Here is a 14446-nt window from a genome sequence, read left to right on the forward strand (position 1 = left end):
TCGCGTACACGTGTGAACCCGGCACGTTGCACCCTGACTGTGAGTATGAAAACCTTTTTTCTCCTCAGCCGATGGGTCTGCAGCTTCAGTACGAGAAACCATAATGTGATCTGATAACGCTTCATCCGAGGAACCTCATTGCTGACAGAAATTCCGCTTCATCAGGTGGCAATAACCCCTTTGGGACGACGGACGACCTATAAACCATCCGCTCAATCCCACGCCTGTGTTTGCATCGCCACCCTTTTGCTCAAAAAACCGCAGATTAGTAACAAGTAGAATAGAACAATGGCTGCTACGACTGTAAAAGGATATATGACTCCAACCGAGGTCGCTATCTCTCAAGAACAAACTACTTGGGCGGAACAGCATGACATTCAAACTCGAAGTTCAGTCAATGACTTGGTAAAGGTTTTAGACCCTTCAGCTAAACTCCCTTACTTGGCTTCAAAGACCCTTCCAACCCCGCCGAGAACAATCCCTCAATCTGTATGCTCATACGATGAGGAGCACCCTGCGCTCTCAGCTCAAGTACACGAAAAATCAGTTCACGCCTTGATTCAGGAGATTATCACTCAGAAAGCTGAAGCTCAATCAGATGAAACTGAAGATGAATCTGCTTTCTTTGCATGCGACTTATCGGCAATTTATCAATCTTACTTGGAATGGAAAGCTTCGCCTATTGGTAACAGAGTAGAGATTTTCTACGCTACAAAGTGTAACCCTTCACCACAAGTCTTGCACTTACTCTCTTTACTCGGTACTTCCTTCGACTGCGCGTCCATGTCAGAGATCAACGCTGTCTTGTCGCTTCCTTCAGCTCCATCTCCTGATCGTATCATCTTCGCCAACCCCTGTAAACCAGCCTCATTCATCAAGAATGCCGCTCAAAAGGGCTTGAAAATGATGACTTTTGACAATGCCGACGAGTTATACAAGATTAAGCGAATCTATCCTACCGCCAAACTTGTTCTTAGAATTCTGACCGATGACTCCAAGTCGCTATGCCGATTGGGTCTGAAATTCGGTGCTCCTTTGTCGACCTGTCCTGGTCTTTTGTCCTTAGCCAAACAACTTGGATTGGATGTCATTGGAGTCTCATTCCATGTTGGTTCTGGATGCAAAGACCCCATGCAATTTGCCGACGCCGTTTGGAGAGCTAGAAAGGCATTTGACATGGGCAAATCAGCGGGGTACGATTTCAACCTTTTAGATATCGGTGGTGGATTCGAAAGAGAAACTTTCCAAGAGATGACTCAAGTTTTGAGCGACTCGTTTGACTTGTACTTCCCTGAAGATAGCGGAGTCAGAATTATCGCAGAGCCTGGAAGGTTCATGGTCTCATCCGGTAAGTCGGTGCTTCATCTTATTTACTGTACGCAAAAGCTTACACTGGTTCTTAATCTAGCCTTCACCCTTGCGACCTCCATCATTGCTTCCCGACGAGCACAGCAACCAGGAGAAGAAGCTCTTGCCGAACCTGTCGAAGAAGAGGAGAAAACAGAAGGTGCAGCCGACGTAATGTACTACATCAATGAGGGTGTATACGGATCATTCAACTGCATCATGTTCGATCATCAAATAGTACACCCTCATCCTCTTACTATTAAAGGAGAATTGATGAAGACTGAACCACCTTTCCCACCTCTGCCCAATGTAGCAATTGAAGTTGACCTGCCTATTCAAATGGGTTACAACAACACAGAAAGCGCTTCGGTGTGGGGACCTACTTGTGATTCAATCGATTGCGTAAGGCAACTGGTCGATTTGCCTAAAGGTATGGATGTTGGAGATTGGGTAGGATGGACTGAAATGGGTGCCTACACCTTATGCGCAGCGAGCACTTTTAACGGTTTCGATAAATCGCCTGTTCATTGGACTACAGGAAACCAAACCAAACCTGAATCCAAATTCGTCAAAAGGTTATTGGAAGAATTCAATTCTACTTCACTTCGTTGACATCGATTACTCCCCAACGCAAAGAAATAATTCCCAAGCTTTGAATAGGAAAAGTAATGATGTAAACGTTGTAACGCCCAAAAGAGATTTACACAATCTTCAATTTGTATATAAAATCTGTAGTTCTCAAATTCATCTTTAAACTAGTTTTGACCCAAAAACGATTTGATGCATTCCTTCGTTTCTGATCTGCTTTGCAGGCTGAGTTAGTGAGAGCAGTGTAAGAAACTGTCAGTTCATCCACCGTGAAGCGGTCTACGATGTTCTGGCGCGGTGCGTTTGGGTGCCAGGTGGAGGTTGTCCGAGCCATTAGAAACGATGCAGGCTTGTCATTCGAATTCAAATGCCTTTTCGAATTTTGCTCTTATAACTTACTTGATCCTTACAAACGTAATGAGATTCCCTGGCTGGGTTGAAGAAGCCTCTCGATTACATCCTACACTCTCAATAGGACTCACAGCTTCTATCATCCGGCTAGTTCACATTACATTCCTATATTTACTTTCTTGGTTAATACCTCCTTTCGACAATTCGCATAACCTCGTATCTTCAACTTCGACAAATACGCCAGGTTTACGATGGGATGCTATACATTTCATATCGATAGCAAAATACGGCTATATATATGAACAACATTTAGCATTTCAACCGCTTTTTATGGGATTATTGAGATTATCAGGTGAATGTTTAGCTTGGCTCAAAGGGAATGAATTTAATGAAAATGATTTAATTTGGGGAGGTATGACAATTAGTTCAACAAGTTGGATAGGGAGTTGTATGATCTTGCATAAGTACATTTACTCTTCTATTTCTGCTCAAAAACATACCTACCTAAGTGATGTATTTTATTTGCTAAAATATGAATATGTTGTAGAATGACAACCCTTTTATTCAATTCTTCGAGATTCGCGCTTCTCACTACAATATTGTATATGATCCCACCAACACCTATACCCTCATTACCATACACTGAACCATTATACTCGTTAATTGTATTATCCGGAATATATTTGCTGGTTGTGAAAAAACAATATATATTAACGGGAATTTTATTTGCTTTTTCAACAGCTACGAGAGCTACAGGGATATTTAACGTATTTATATTAGCTGGAGTGATTATTCTGGGTGATTTGCCGATACATCGAATAGGTGTAAAACTTCTTATCGAAGTAAGTGGAAAGCACCTAACTCAATCTTTGAGGGATGTTGTATCTTGGTTCAAGTATTCATTCATATTAGAGGAAAAAGCAAACTGATAATCCTGTTTGAACCAATAGAGACTCATGACTCGCTCTTGGAAAGCTATCATTCCTTGTCTTATAACCATGCTCCCATTCTTGCTTTCACAATGGTATGCTTATCAATCTTTCTGCGATGATCAAGGAATAACTTCGAACGAAATGAGGAGACCATGGTGTGATACGAAACTACCTTTTGTTTATCATTTTGTACAAAAAGAATATTGGTGAGGTTCTCTCTTTTACTCACTATCTTTTATACTTTCAAACATAATCGCTACTCTAAGGACATCTGAGAGGTTTTGAGAGCTGATGAATGAATCATTTGATTCAACCTATAGGAATATCGGGTTTCTAAATTATTGGACAATAGCAAATATACCTAATATCCTCTTACCTCTTCCAATTATTATTACTTCTTTTTTAGGTATAATCAATCATTTCAAATCTCTCAAAAATCATTTATCAAATCAAACTTCCATTCTTACAATATTATATCTACATCATGTTTTAATATTATTTTTGGTTTTATTTAATTCACATATTCAAATTTTATTAAGAACATGTATAACTGATCCTGTAATTTGGTGGAATGTAACTTCTATATCAATTAATTGGGGAAAAGATAAATCTGTGGAAAAGGAGAAATTGACAAGTAAAAAGAGGATTCAGTTGACTAAAATAGGTAAAATTTGGATATCATGGTGTTTAATTTGGGGTACTTTATCTACTATACTTTGGATAGGTCATTATCCACCTGCATAGCTTAAAATATTACATATATAAGATAGAATGCTTAAATTCAAATGTACAAGTTGAAAGTTATTCGAATTATATAATATTTTATATGCGAATTAAAGATATATTGTATTTACAACCATTAATATATGTCTTCATATTTGACTGGCTTGCAATTGTCAATCTAATCAAAATTTCAGTCAAAATCACACCTATTTTCTCTTCCTAGTAATTACACCAATTTTAATTCCTCGTTCCCCTTTCCCTTTCTTCCCTCTCTAACCTTTGTATTTCCCTTTGCCAATATACAATTCCATCTGCAGCTTTTCTTCTTTTTTCTCTTTTTTCTTCTTCTTCTTTATTATTTCCTAAACCAATAACAACATTTGGTACTTTTCCATTCCCATTGATTAACGAATTATTTTGATTTTGATGATAATTTGGAAAACCAGTAAAAGAAATTGCTTTTCTTGCTCTATTCTGAATTTTTCTTTTTTCCTCTCCACCTTTTCCTTCAATATCTGAATAAGTAGTATAATTTTCATTTAAATTGGATTCACTTAATCTCTTGATTTCATCTTTTGCATTTTCTAAACATGCTTTAGCATATCCAATTGTACCTGGAATTAAACCTAATATACGTTCTGCTTTATGAGCTAAAGTAAATATACCTTCAGGTGATTTTGAATCAGAATCAGGTGGTTGGATTGGTCTTGTATGGGGTTGAGATCGAGAATGAGGAATTTGAGCAATTGGTTGTTGTTGTGGTTGAGAAGGTGTCATGGGTCTTGAAGATGTATGAGATGATCGAGAATCTGAGGTAGATTTAGGAATTAGCATAACTGTAAAAAGTTGAAAAGTGGTGATCAGATAGTTGTCGCGATACAGTAGGATAGCAGGATGGAGAAATGAGAAGGTCTTAACCTTGACAATCATTTGAAGAGGCTGGAGAGAGAAGGAATCGGGTCAAGCTATACAGGAGTTTGAGACAGGCTGCTTGACGACGGGTTGATGAGAAGGGGGAAATTCACACCCAGAGCTGGTCCGAATCGCATTTTGGTAGGAAGATCAGCTCACCAGACAATTCATCCATCTCTTCATCAATACTCGAAGATTCATCTTCACTTTCCAATTCTTCCTTTCTTCCTCTTCTTTTAGCTGAAGCAGAGTCAATCATTACGGGAGATCGCCTTTCATTGGACTTTCTACCTGCCATTTCGTTATCTATTGATTGTCTGGGTGAGTAAGATCGATTGGTCGTAGAAGTCGGTTTAAATATAAGTGTATCTGTGAATGGTGATGAGGTTGAATTGTTGAAAGGGTAGTCTAGCTTACGATGTGATAAAGATCCTACGGTGGTTTCGTACATCCCACTTGACATTTTTTGTATTTTCTCAGGGGAAATTCAGCTCAGCTGTGGTGGCGAGAAAGTGGAAAATCAGATGAAGGGAGATTTATTTTACCAATGAGGACAATGATAATGAGTATTTCTTGTGCTGATAATTGACCAGGAGTTTGATATAGGATTGATTTTTTTTACTCTACGTTTATGTTGTATGATGGCGAATTGGATCAGCTTGACTTTTCAATTATTATACCTTGAGTGAAATAACGAGAGAAGTTGAATTGCCAATTTTCATTCGGTCTAAAGAATTTTTGCTGTTTCAATGCGTTTCAACTCACCACACACACGCGGGGAAGATTCGCGTGAAGTTGTGTGTGCGTGTGAAGAGTTGTAACAAAGGATCGAGTGAAGGGGCTGTAAGAATCCTTGGAAGAACGAGAGTTTTGAATTTGTTTGTTTGAAGAATAAACTTCAGCAGAAAGGAAATAACGAATATGTAGGAAAGGACAAAGATCCTTTATCAGCTGAAAAGGAGGGTCGGTCGACTATATGATCGGCACCGAGGAAAGTGGGAAAAATACTACTCGAAATGGATCAAGATACTAGTAATTGGAGTGTTTAGGTGGTGGGGGAAAAAGTACGTTTACTGTTGATATGTCGATGTGGGAATGATAATCGTTGATTTTTAATGGAGTAATTCGATCTGCTCTGCAGAAGGTGAATTATGGGATGGTTGGTGTACCTTTCCTTTCTTTGCGAAGCGAAGACGCTCCAAAAGCCTTTCAACTGTACGTGCGTGTACTACGGAACTGTGAGATATGTTATATGTTGAAAGTCCAGAAGTTATCTGACATCTTCTGTGCTATATATCCTTTTTGACATCAACGGAGAGACTGAGCGACGCATCTACCGCATGGTGACAGCGAAAACCGATGTACCCATTAATATCATCCATCGATCAGTTTATTGTCTATTACTTCCACGCAGTATCGCCTGAATAAGTGTAGTAGCCTTGGCATTAATAACACCATCAGCAATATCAGACTAAAAGGACAAAACGCGGCCTTTGTTAGCATGTTTAATAAGTTACATCAAGTGGGACTATCTTTTTCATGCATGTCAAATGATGGGAGTATTCCCTCGATCCGTATCAAGTTGAAGGATATTACCCCTCAAGCGCGAGAGAAGGGTGAGAAGAATACCTCGATACGTTGAAATGATTGTGACCCTTATTATCCTTGTTTCATATCTTGAGTATTGTTTCAGCGCAATGACCTCCTTCAAGGGTTTAATCATCCGACCGCTTCCAGTTATGCATTTCTCTAATTCCTCTTTAGCCAACTGTGAGGATCAGACATCGTAGATAGAGGGCTGTGTATATGTGCATGGTATATTGTGCTTCATCTTCTTGTTTCGTTTCGTTGTTTAATTTACAATATTCTAAATCCGCTTTACTGGGTTGACATCTTCGTGCGTCTAACTAAAAGCGTCCTTCGATAGCGGGATGTTCCTATGACAACATCTGAGGATTGGATGTCTGTTGATCTATCTCTTTGAGGTTGTTCTCGATCCAAGTCGGGTTTGGATATATCTACAAAGTCAACAATAATCCCATGGCGTAACCACAAATTCACATAATTAACACTCACTCTAGCTAAAACTTTCCCTTTAACCATAGCAACAGGTACTGGACCGTATTTTCTTGAATCAGTTGAATTACTAAGATTATCACCAACTAACCATACATGACCTTTTGGAATTTTTATCCATTGATTTTCTCCATTTCTTTTAGGTTTTATACTTAAATCTTTATATGTTATATGTTTTTCTTTATTTTCTTCATGTTCTAATTCAACATCTTGTGGTATATCAACCATAAATCCTACACCAGAATTATCTATCCATTTCCTTTGACCTCCTCTACGAGGTTCAATTTCAATCATATCACCTTCAATACCTAAAACTCTTTTACATACTGTTTGACGTGAATCCATAGGTGAAGTAGCTACTACTACATCTCCCCTTTTTGGTCTTTTATCTTTATGCTTTTCTGTAAAAGGTGACCAATATGGTAAAGGTGATACTACAACACAATCACCATGTTGAGATAGAGTTGGTAACATCGAAAATCCAGTGCATATCCTTAATTCTACTAAGGTTGTTGAAATCAAATGTAAAGTAGCTAAGATTTGTATGGTTCTAATAGTTGTTGGCAACAATGGTGGAGGTCTATATCGCGAGAATACATGTTGAAAGCGTGAGAACGAGGAAGCCATTTCTCCTTGTTGACTTGGGGCGAGATCCGTTCGCTCTGAATTTCACAGATACATTAATATACAGATGGAGATGTCAATCATTTGATGCAGACAATTCTCAAACGTATAGGAGTGCAATCCCCTACATCGTAGGACACCTCCTATCCTGTTCTTCGATCTTAAAACGCTTAATTATCCACGTGGGCAAACCGTAACCTCCGATGGAACTGGTTTTTATGTTTTCGAACCATCTTTGAACCAAATTTCGAAATCATTTTCTCAGTTCGTTTTGCTCATTACGCCAAAAGGCAGCTGAATAACATATAAGATCAACCTCCCACAACGACCTGGTACTATCGAACACATTGTAGAGCTATCTCAGTTTCCGTCTTTGCTCCAGAGCTTTGGATACTTGCTGACCATGAAAGCTCCCAAACGAACACCATGGGCTTCAAGATCCGAACTCGAAGAATTATACGAGATGCTTTTCGCCCCTAATGCAGACGATACATCCAGACGAAGGGGTCTAGCTAGAGTAAGTCGAATATACCACCCTGATCATATCCCCAACCACTGCCCTAACATGGGGATGTACTGTTTCAGATGAGCATCTATATCTCTTCACCATCCTGTCCAACTTTCATTCATCTTTTGCATTCTCTTATTTCAGTCGAATTGTTACCTTATCCACCAAAAAGCATCGAAGAAAATCAAAGGTCGAGAATGATGATAGGAATGGCTATTGTAAGATTCATCAATGGTCTAGTTGATCCACTTCAGAATGGTAAATTCAACCGTTTCCATTCAGATCATCAAAATCTTGTTTAACATTTTACTTTCTTTTTTAGGTCCTTATGCAAGACCTATTTCCCACCTGGCTGCGACACTATCGATACCTCCATCTCTTATATCATTAAGACATCGAGCAACACATGAAGATTTACCACCTTTACCATTATTGCACCAATCGTTATTATCATGTATATCTTATTTACATTATTATTCTTTCTTACCTTTAATCTCCTCTTCATCTAGTTCAAACAATATACCAAGTGGTATAGCGGAAAAATTAGAATCCGACAAGCGAAAAATAGAAGGATTGACAAAAAAATGGAAAAAGATTACTAAGAGTCGATTAAGAGAAAAAGAAGTAAGAGAAGAAGATCAAAGTGCAATTGAATTGAGGAAAATTAAAAAACTTTTACAAGGTTTTGAAAGTGGATTGATAGTAGATGTATTACTTTCGAAAGGTGGAATAGTACCTCTTGCTATTGAGTAAGTGAAGCCTTCACTTTAGATGAGAATTGATGTTAACCGAGCTAATGATGAGAACAGGAAACGTGCTAACTTCACATCTATTTCACCGACTATACCCTCACTCAAAATTTGGTTACCCCTACTTGAACATTTACAGGAAAGCTCGCATCCGGATTTTATCAATCAAATCACCTCTAAGATCCTAGATATACTACTCAACCCGGAAAGTCATGTAACAGACTTGAATGCAGATGCCCATGATAATGAGAAGGTCAAAGAAGATATCAGGACATTTAGATGGGAATTAGCTGTATGGTTACTACATTTCTGGAATACCGAGAACAACTCGACAATGACATTGCAGAATGATCAGAAGGTAGATTTCATCAAGAGGATATTGCGTGCTTTGTTAGAATTACACGATGATATTGTGTGAGTATACATTTTTACATACGATGACTATACGATATATCAAACGTTAATCTCCTATTTAATTCGTTCAAAAGGGTCCGTCAATTGTTCAAAGCACTCCAAACGTTTGAAAGTAGTCTCAAAGAACTGGGTAATCTTCTACCTGATATAAATAATCAAAAAGAAATCGAGGAAGTTGGGTTAAAAGGTTTAGAAGTGGATATGGAAGAAAATTTAATAGATTTACGGAAAATGGAAGTGAGATTAAAGCAATTTGATCAAGTGAGTTCCTCTCTTATCATCATAATTTAGATCTTGATCAAAAAAGGGACAGTTTGATTAACTCGTATTTGTATTTAATGTAGATTTTAGCTAGTCGAAACTCAAAGATCAAAACAAATCAAGATAATGATCGTATTTTACATAATACATCATCTGTCCATCAACTTCCACAATCAGACGATAATTCACCTCCTGGATGGCGAAAATTGTCAGATGATATTTGGAAACCATGTTATATAGGATGTAATGGTATTATAAGCTAGTTTATCCATATTTTTAAGGAATACGATAGGATGTATGGATTGAAAATATGCATGAAGCTATGTGATATGTAATCATTTACTATGCACTATAAAGACAAGAAATCTTTAGAAATATGCTACAAATGGATCTTTGATCTATTTTTATCTAATTTATACAGTACTCTTACCACAAGTCTTACAATTGGAAGATAATCCTTCTATTTTTTAATTAAATTGCGAGAAGAGATTGTTAAAGGTTAATAAGATTTTCAACTTCCTTCTCACTAGGAGCATACTCTTCTTCATCATCATTAATCTCATCATTCAAATTTCGTTCTTTTGCTTCGAAATGATTAATTGAAGTAGTAGTAATGAGTCGACTTTTTACCCATCCATCTTTTTTACATTTTTCACATTTGACCCAAACTTTCCCTTCTTCATCATCTTGCTTTGTAATTCGTCCAGATAGATTTTCCGATAATTCTAAACATTTTCTATGCAATTTATGTCCACACGACGCGGATCCTTTAGTCAAGACTACATGATTATCTTGATCGCCAGTAGTAATCTGATTATCTTTATACAAATCTTCCAAATAAACTGTCAACATCTCTTTATTCCCCTGGTCATTATCATCACAAATTTCCGACATCTCGACATCATCATCTTCTTCATTTACAGACGGTGCATAATGACAATTAGAAGCATCGCATCTCCATCCAAGGGATTTTTCTTTCTCTTGAGTCCATGATTCAAGAGATTGTGGTACGAAAGGCGCTGGAGAAGGTGAACGAGCTTGATTAGCCTGTCCCGGTGAAGGAGGTCCAGTTGGTGCAGCTGGCGCGTTAAGGAGTTGTGGTGGTAATGGTAAATTAGGGAATAAGAAAGGAGGTAACGGTAAATTACCTAGACCTAATCCGCCAGGTGGACCACTTGTAGGTAGTCCCACACCCGAATTGTGACCCGGACCTGCAGGCGGACGTGGAGTCGGTGAAGAAGTTCGAATGATGGTTATATGTGGTCTTCTTTCGGGTCTGGGTCGTTCCTCGGGATTTGCGGGCGGAGCTCGGTCAGAATCAGATGCGGAAGGGGCCAAAGTGGCAGTAGCAGCAGTATGACTCTCGCTGTTGAGTGCCATATTCGGGGCGGTGTTGGCTAGTTGACCAGTTTCGGACCCCATCTGCTGATCCGAAGCAGGACTTGAATCAACCCTGTTTGTTATTGGAAGAGGGGATGAGAAAAATGTAGGGACGTCGAATACTGATCCAGGTGTGGATGGAGCAGGCTCAGGGTTCTGCGATAGGTCCCCCTCGCGTGTATGGGACTGTGCATTCGGATCTGTCGGTGCAGAGGCAAGCGAAGTATCAGATGCAGGTGCAGTTGGATTAGAGGCAGGGACAGATGAAGGAGCGATGCCAGACTGCACGGTACGGGCGCTCAGACCGGGTGGGCCAAAGACACCGGGTGTCAATCCGGGTAAATTGAAACCTTCAGGCGGAGAACCGTTGAAGATGAAAGTAATGGTGGGTCGATCGTCTTCTCGAGGTAGTCCATTCCCTGATATACCGACTGAAGGTATTAGACCAGGACCATGAATGCCATTGAGTAATCTTCCGAGGTGTTCCAGACCAGCAGGAGGCTCCCTATTCACGTTCGTCGTCTCCGTTGCAGTGCTATCACTCCTAGCGCTATCATCATTGGCGGGTCGATCTCTAGCGTATGGATGAGGTAATCTTCTACCTGATCCTGTTTGACCAGGCCGTAATGTGGTGTCGGTAGTAGAGGGGGAATTGAGGGTTTGTAGAGGATCAAGATCAAGTCTACAGCTTGGACTGTATTGGTGAGTTAGATTATCATCATCAGCGATTGACTTGAATAATTGTAAGATTATGCTTACCAAGTATGTTTTGTTGTAAACCAGGGATGCAAACATTCCTCATGGAACAGATGATTACATGGAAGAGCTTTCACACCTGTATTCTTTGAGTCTTTCTTCCGAACTTCTGTCTCTTCTTTTTCCTTTTCTTCCATCAGTATATCTGTCGTAACTTCTTCCTGCTCTTTCTCTTTCCCTTTAATCTCCTTCGATTTCTCATGTTCCGCCTGTATGTCTAAACCCTCAAGGCATATTCCGCATTTCCATCCTCTCTCTTCTGGCAAAGTATCCCGATCATTCTCTTGAGCAGCAACGATTCGATCGACTCTCATCAATAACCTCCTTCCTACAGTAGGTAAGGATCTGAGTAATTCAGTTGCTTTTTCGGGATTGGGTTGGGGTTCACTTCTTATCGGTAAAAAGAAATTGAAGAATGGTGGAAAGATCCAAGGTGGTGCTGCTGGTCCTGGGACTTGTGGAGTTCCTTCCTGTACATTCGTCCTTTGTGACTGAGTATTAGTATTATTTGTATTGTCTCCACTTATAAGGTTGGTTCCTTCAGGTCGAGGTTGATCTTGGACTGTAGATGGATTTGTCGTTGCGGGAGATTCTTGATCATCTGGACGAATTGTAAATGTCCAGAAAGACGAAAATGATCCTGCTTGATTGGGATGTTCTTGAGTATCATTGCTTCTTGGTGTTACCCCTGCTGTTATGGTTGGATCTGAAGCTGGGATGGTAGAGGGTCTGGGTGAAGGTGATGATGTCTCAGTAGATGGTCTAGGTATAGCTATCGAAAATGATATAGAAGGTAAGGGTGAAAATTGTCTTGCAGGTGAAGCAGGTCTGTTCGTATTTGAGGGACCGCTCCCCTCAAGTGTTGATTCGCTTTGTCCATTTGACGGATTTGAGATTGGGTTGTCGCTGCTTTGATCATTGTTGGGTGGCGGCGATGACATGATACTTGATTATCGTATGATCAACTTCAGATCATGTATAAGTTGAAACTTTTCCCAAGTAGATATCTAAAGATGGTTCGATATGCACAAGCTTAAGGCTCAAGAGGTGAGAACACCAGAAATTGTAATATACAATCTTACAATCAAGATTGACAAAGGTTGTGACAGCTAGTTTTAACAATTACTAGTAGTTACTCTACCACTACCCCATATATCGCGCTTTCTAGATTTATCAATGTCGTTTATTGATTACGTTATTCATCCTTTCAATAACATTTCACCTCCACTTGCGTATAAATAAAACTTGAAACAACCGGAATCTCGGGATGGAATCTGGCTTACAACAGGAATTTTATTGCGCTTCGGATCAATATCCTTTCTTGTCAAAGCGATGTTTTGGTCAGTTGCGGCAGGAAAGCTACATCTTTCCTCTGTTGGGGATGAACAGATATTTATGTCTATTGCGAATCTGCATGGCAATGCGAAGCAATGTTACTACAAGGTTAACAGTGATGAATACTGGTATTACAAACTGGTGCATGTTTTCTGTTTCATACGCACTTGATCCATCCATGATTGGCTCGCAATGGATCGATCGGTGCTAGGACATCACTTCGTGAGAACGGGTCCTTCATTGAAGATCGGTATTCTGGCAGACTATAGATTGATTGCTTTGCCGCTATTGATAAAGCTTGAATGGATTAGCATTTGAGATTTGATTGGAACATATGCCTGAGGCTTGGTCATGACCATGCCAAGGCTTAAGAAACGGACGCTGGCAGCAGAAAGAAGCAACAATCAGATCAATGTTGTGATTATCAAGTTGTTGAAGGCAGCATCCGTTTGTTCTCAGCCATTACCATCAATTCGCGATGTATGTGATTCATACCTTGTGACAGGGCGAGTCTGATCAGTCAGAAACGAATACATTGCATCCCATTTCATGTTGATGTCATGTATATATCATATCAAGGATTGATACTTGACTAGACCCAGAGGTAGGGTGCGATATCGGTAACGTGCCTTTGGTCTCCGTCTCGACATTTCCGTGACGCATTTGAGGTCATCTGAACCTATGGACTTCGAGATGATCACGCTTCTATCCAATATGAATCGGCAGTCGACTCAAGCTTCGCTACTGCCATGTTGTGGTAGAATATTGCGGAAGAGGAATCGGGATTATGCCTTGGCCATGCGTTTCTTCATCGTTAGTAATTTCGCATCAAGATCTTCCCCTTCTTTCAACAACTCTTTACGTTCTTGCTCGAGTCTGAAAATATATGATGAATTAATCATGCAACTCCACTTACGTTCGGAGATTACGGGACGAAGATGCTTTGACTAACAAATTTGACTTACTGGACTATTCTAGCTCTCATCGCCCGTTCATGAGGTGCTGATCTGACTGTTGTTGCATTTGCAACTTCCGGTAGTTCGTTAGATAGATAATGTTCCTTGATCGCTAAACCTCCATAGAAAGATACTATAACAGAAGAGTGTCTGTCTCAGCTTTATCCACTCACGATGTTGAGGGAGCAAAAGCCGATATTGGGCTTACGAGGCACAACGACTAAGCAAGAACCGAGTAGAATCTTATTTGCTTGTGATAGCCTCATTTTCCAAGCTTGTACACCCGTAGCAAGTCAAGTCTTATACGATGAGGTGGAGGGAAGGACAGAGTGAAAAAGGAGGAAAGAGTAGTGTTTAAGGGTAAAATGATAAAATGAAGACGCGTTGAAGAACATTTATCATTTAATATCATTTATTCGTATTCGCGCGCACTTCACCGCTTACAATTAACCCATACAGTAAACAAACAGTAATAAGTAGTTGAATCATTCTACTTATATATATATCATAGTCTGTATGATACATACGAACTTC

General features: G+C 39.6%; 7 protein-coding genes across 7 annotated transcripts; 3 read left to right on the plus strand and 4 right to left on the minus strand.

Annotated features, from left to right (window-relative positions):
- Positions 1 to 288: 288 nt before the first annotated feature.
- On the plus strand, positions 289 to 1959 carry I206_100270 (uncharacterized protein; the record flags this gene model as incomplete). Its single annotated transcript, XM_019152829.1, has 2 exons — positions 289 to 1348; positions 1409 to 1959. The coding sequence occupies 2 exons, from the start codon at positions 289 to 291 to the stop codon at positions 1957 to 1959; spliced, it is 1611 nt and encodes a 536-aa protein (XP_019014967.1).
- Positions 1960 to 2352: 393 nt separating this feature from the next.
- Positions 2353 to 3962, plus strand: I206_100271 (uncharacterized protein; the record flags this gene model as incomplete). The annotated part of the gene is made up of 4 exons (XM_019152828.1): positions 2353 to 2750; positions 2834 to 3128; positions 3237 to 3424; positions 3539 to 3962. The coding sequence occupies 4 exons, from the start codon at positions 2353 to 2355 to the stop codon at positions 3960 to 3962; spliced, it is 1305 nt and encodes a 434-aa protein (XP_019014966.1).
- A 216-nt stretch (positions 3963 to 4178) lies between these two features.
- On the minus strand, positions 4179 to 5316 carry I206_100272 (uncharacterized protein; the record flags this gene model as incomplete). Its single annotated transcript, XM_019152827.1, has 2 exons — positions 4179 to 4750; positions 5013 to 5316. The coding sequence occupies 2 exons, from the start codon at positions 5314 to 5316 to the stop codon at positions 4179 to 4181; spliced, it is 876 nt and encodes a 291-aa protein (XP_019014965.1).
- A 1474-nt stretch (positions 5317 to 6790) lies between these two features.
- Positions 6791 to 7556, minus strand: I206_100273 (signal peptidase I; the record flags this gene model as incomplete). Its single annotated transcript, XM_070202164.1, has 2 exons — positions 6791 to 6871; positions 6930 to 7556. The coding sequence occupies 2 exons, from the start codon at positions 7554 to 7556 to the stop codon at positions 6791 to 6793; spliced, it is 708 nt and encodes a 235-aa protein (XP_070058265.1).
- Positions 7557 to 7956: 400 nt separating this feature from the next.
- On the plus strand, positions 7957 to 9748 carry I206_100274 (uncharacterized protein; the record flags this gene model as incomplete). Its single annotated transcript, XM_019152825.1, has 6 exons — positions 7957 to 8070; positions 8139 to 8319; positions 8384 to 8810; positions 8871 to 9224; positions 9299 to 9485; positions 9569 to 9748. The coding sequence occupies 6 exons, from the start codon at positions 7957 to 7959 to the stop codon at positions 9746 to 9748; spliced, it is 1443 nt and encodes a 480-aa protein (XP_019014963.1).
- Positions 9749 to 9977: 229 nt separating this feature from the next.
- I206_100275 (uncharacterized protein) lies at positions 9978 to 12562 on the minus strand (the record flags this gene model as incomplete). The annotated part of the gene is made up of 2 exons (XM_019152824.1): positions 9978 to 11559; positions 11625 to 12562. The coding sequence occupies 2 exons, from the start codon at positions 12560 to 12562 to the stop codon at positions 9978 to 9980; spliced, it is 2520 nt and encodes an 839-aa protein (XP_019014962.1).
- A 1179-nt stretch (positions 12563 to 13741) lies between these two features.
- Positions 13742 to 14178, minus strand: I206_100276 (uncharacterized protein; the record flags this gene model as incomplete). Its single annotated transcript, XM_019152823.1, has 3 exons — positions 13742 to 13832; positions 13922 to 14045; positions 14121 to 14178. The coding sequence occupies 3 exons, from the start codon at positions 14176 to 14178 to the stop codon at positions 13742 to 13744; spliced, it is 273 nt and encodes a 90-aa protein (XP_019014961.1).
- Positions 14179 to 14446: the final 268 nt, after the last annotated feature.

This window comes from Kwoniella pini, chromosome 1, assembly GCF_000512605.2.
Source record: "Kwoniella pini CBS 10737 chromosome 1, complete sequence".
NCBI lineage: Eukaryota > Fungi > Basidiomycota > Tremellomycetes > Tremellales > Cryptococcaceae > Kwoniella > Kwoniella pini.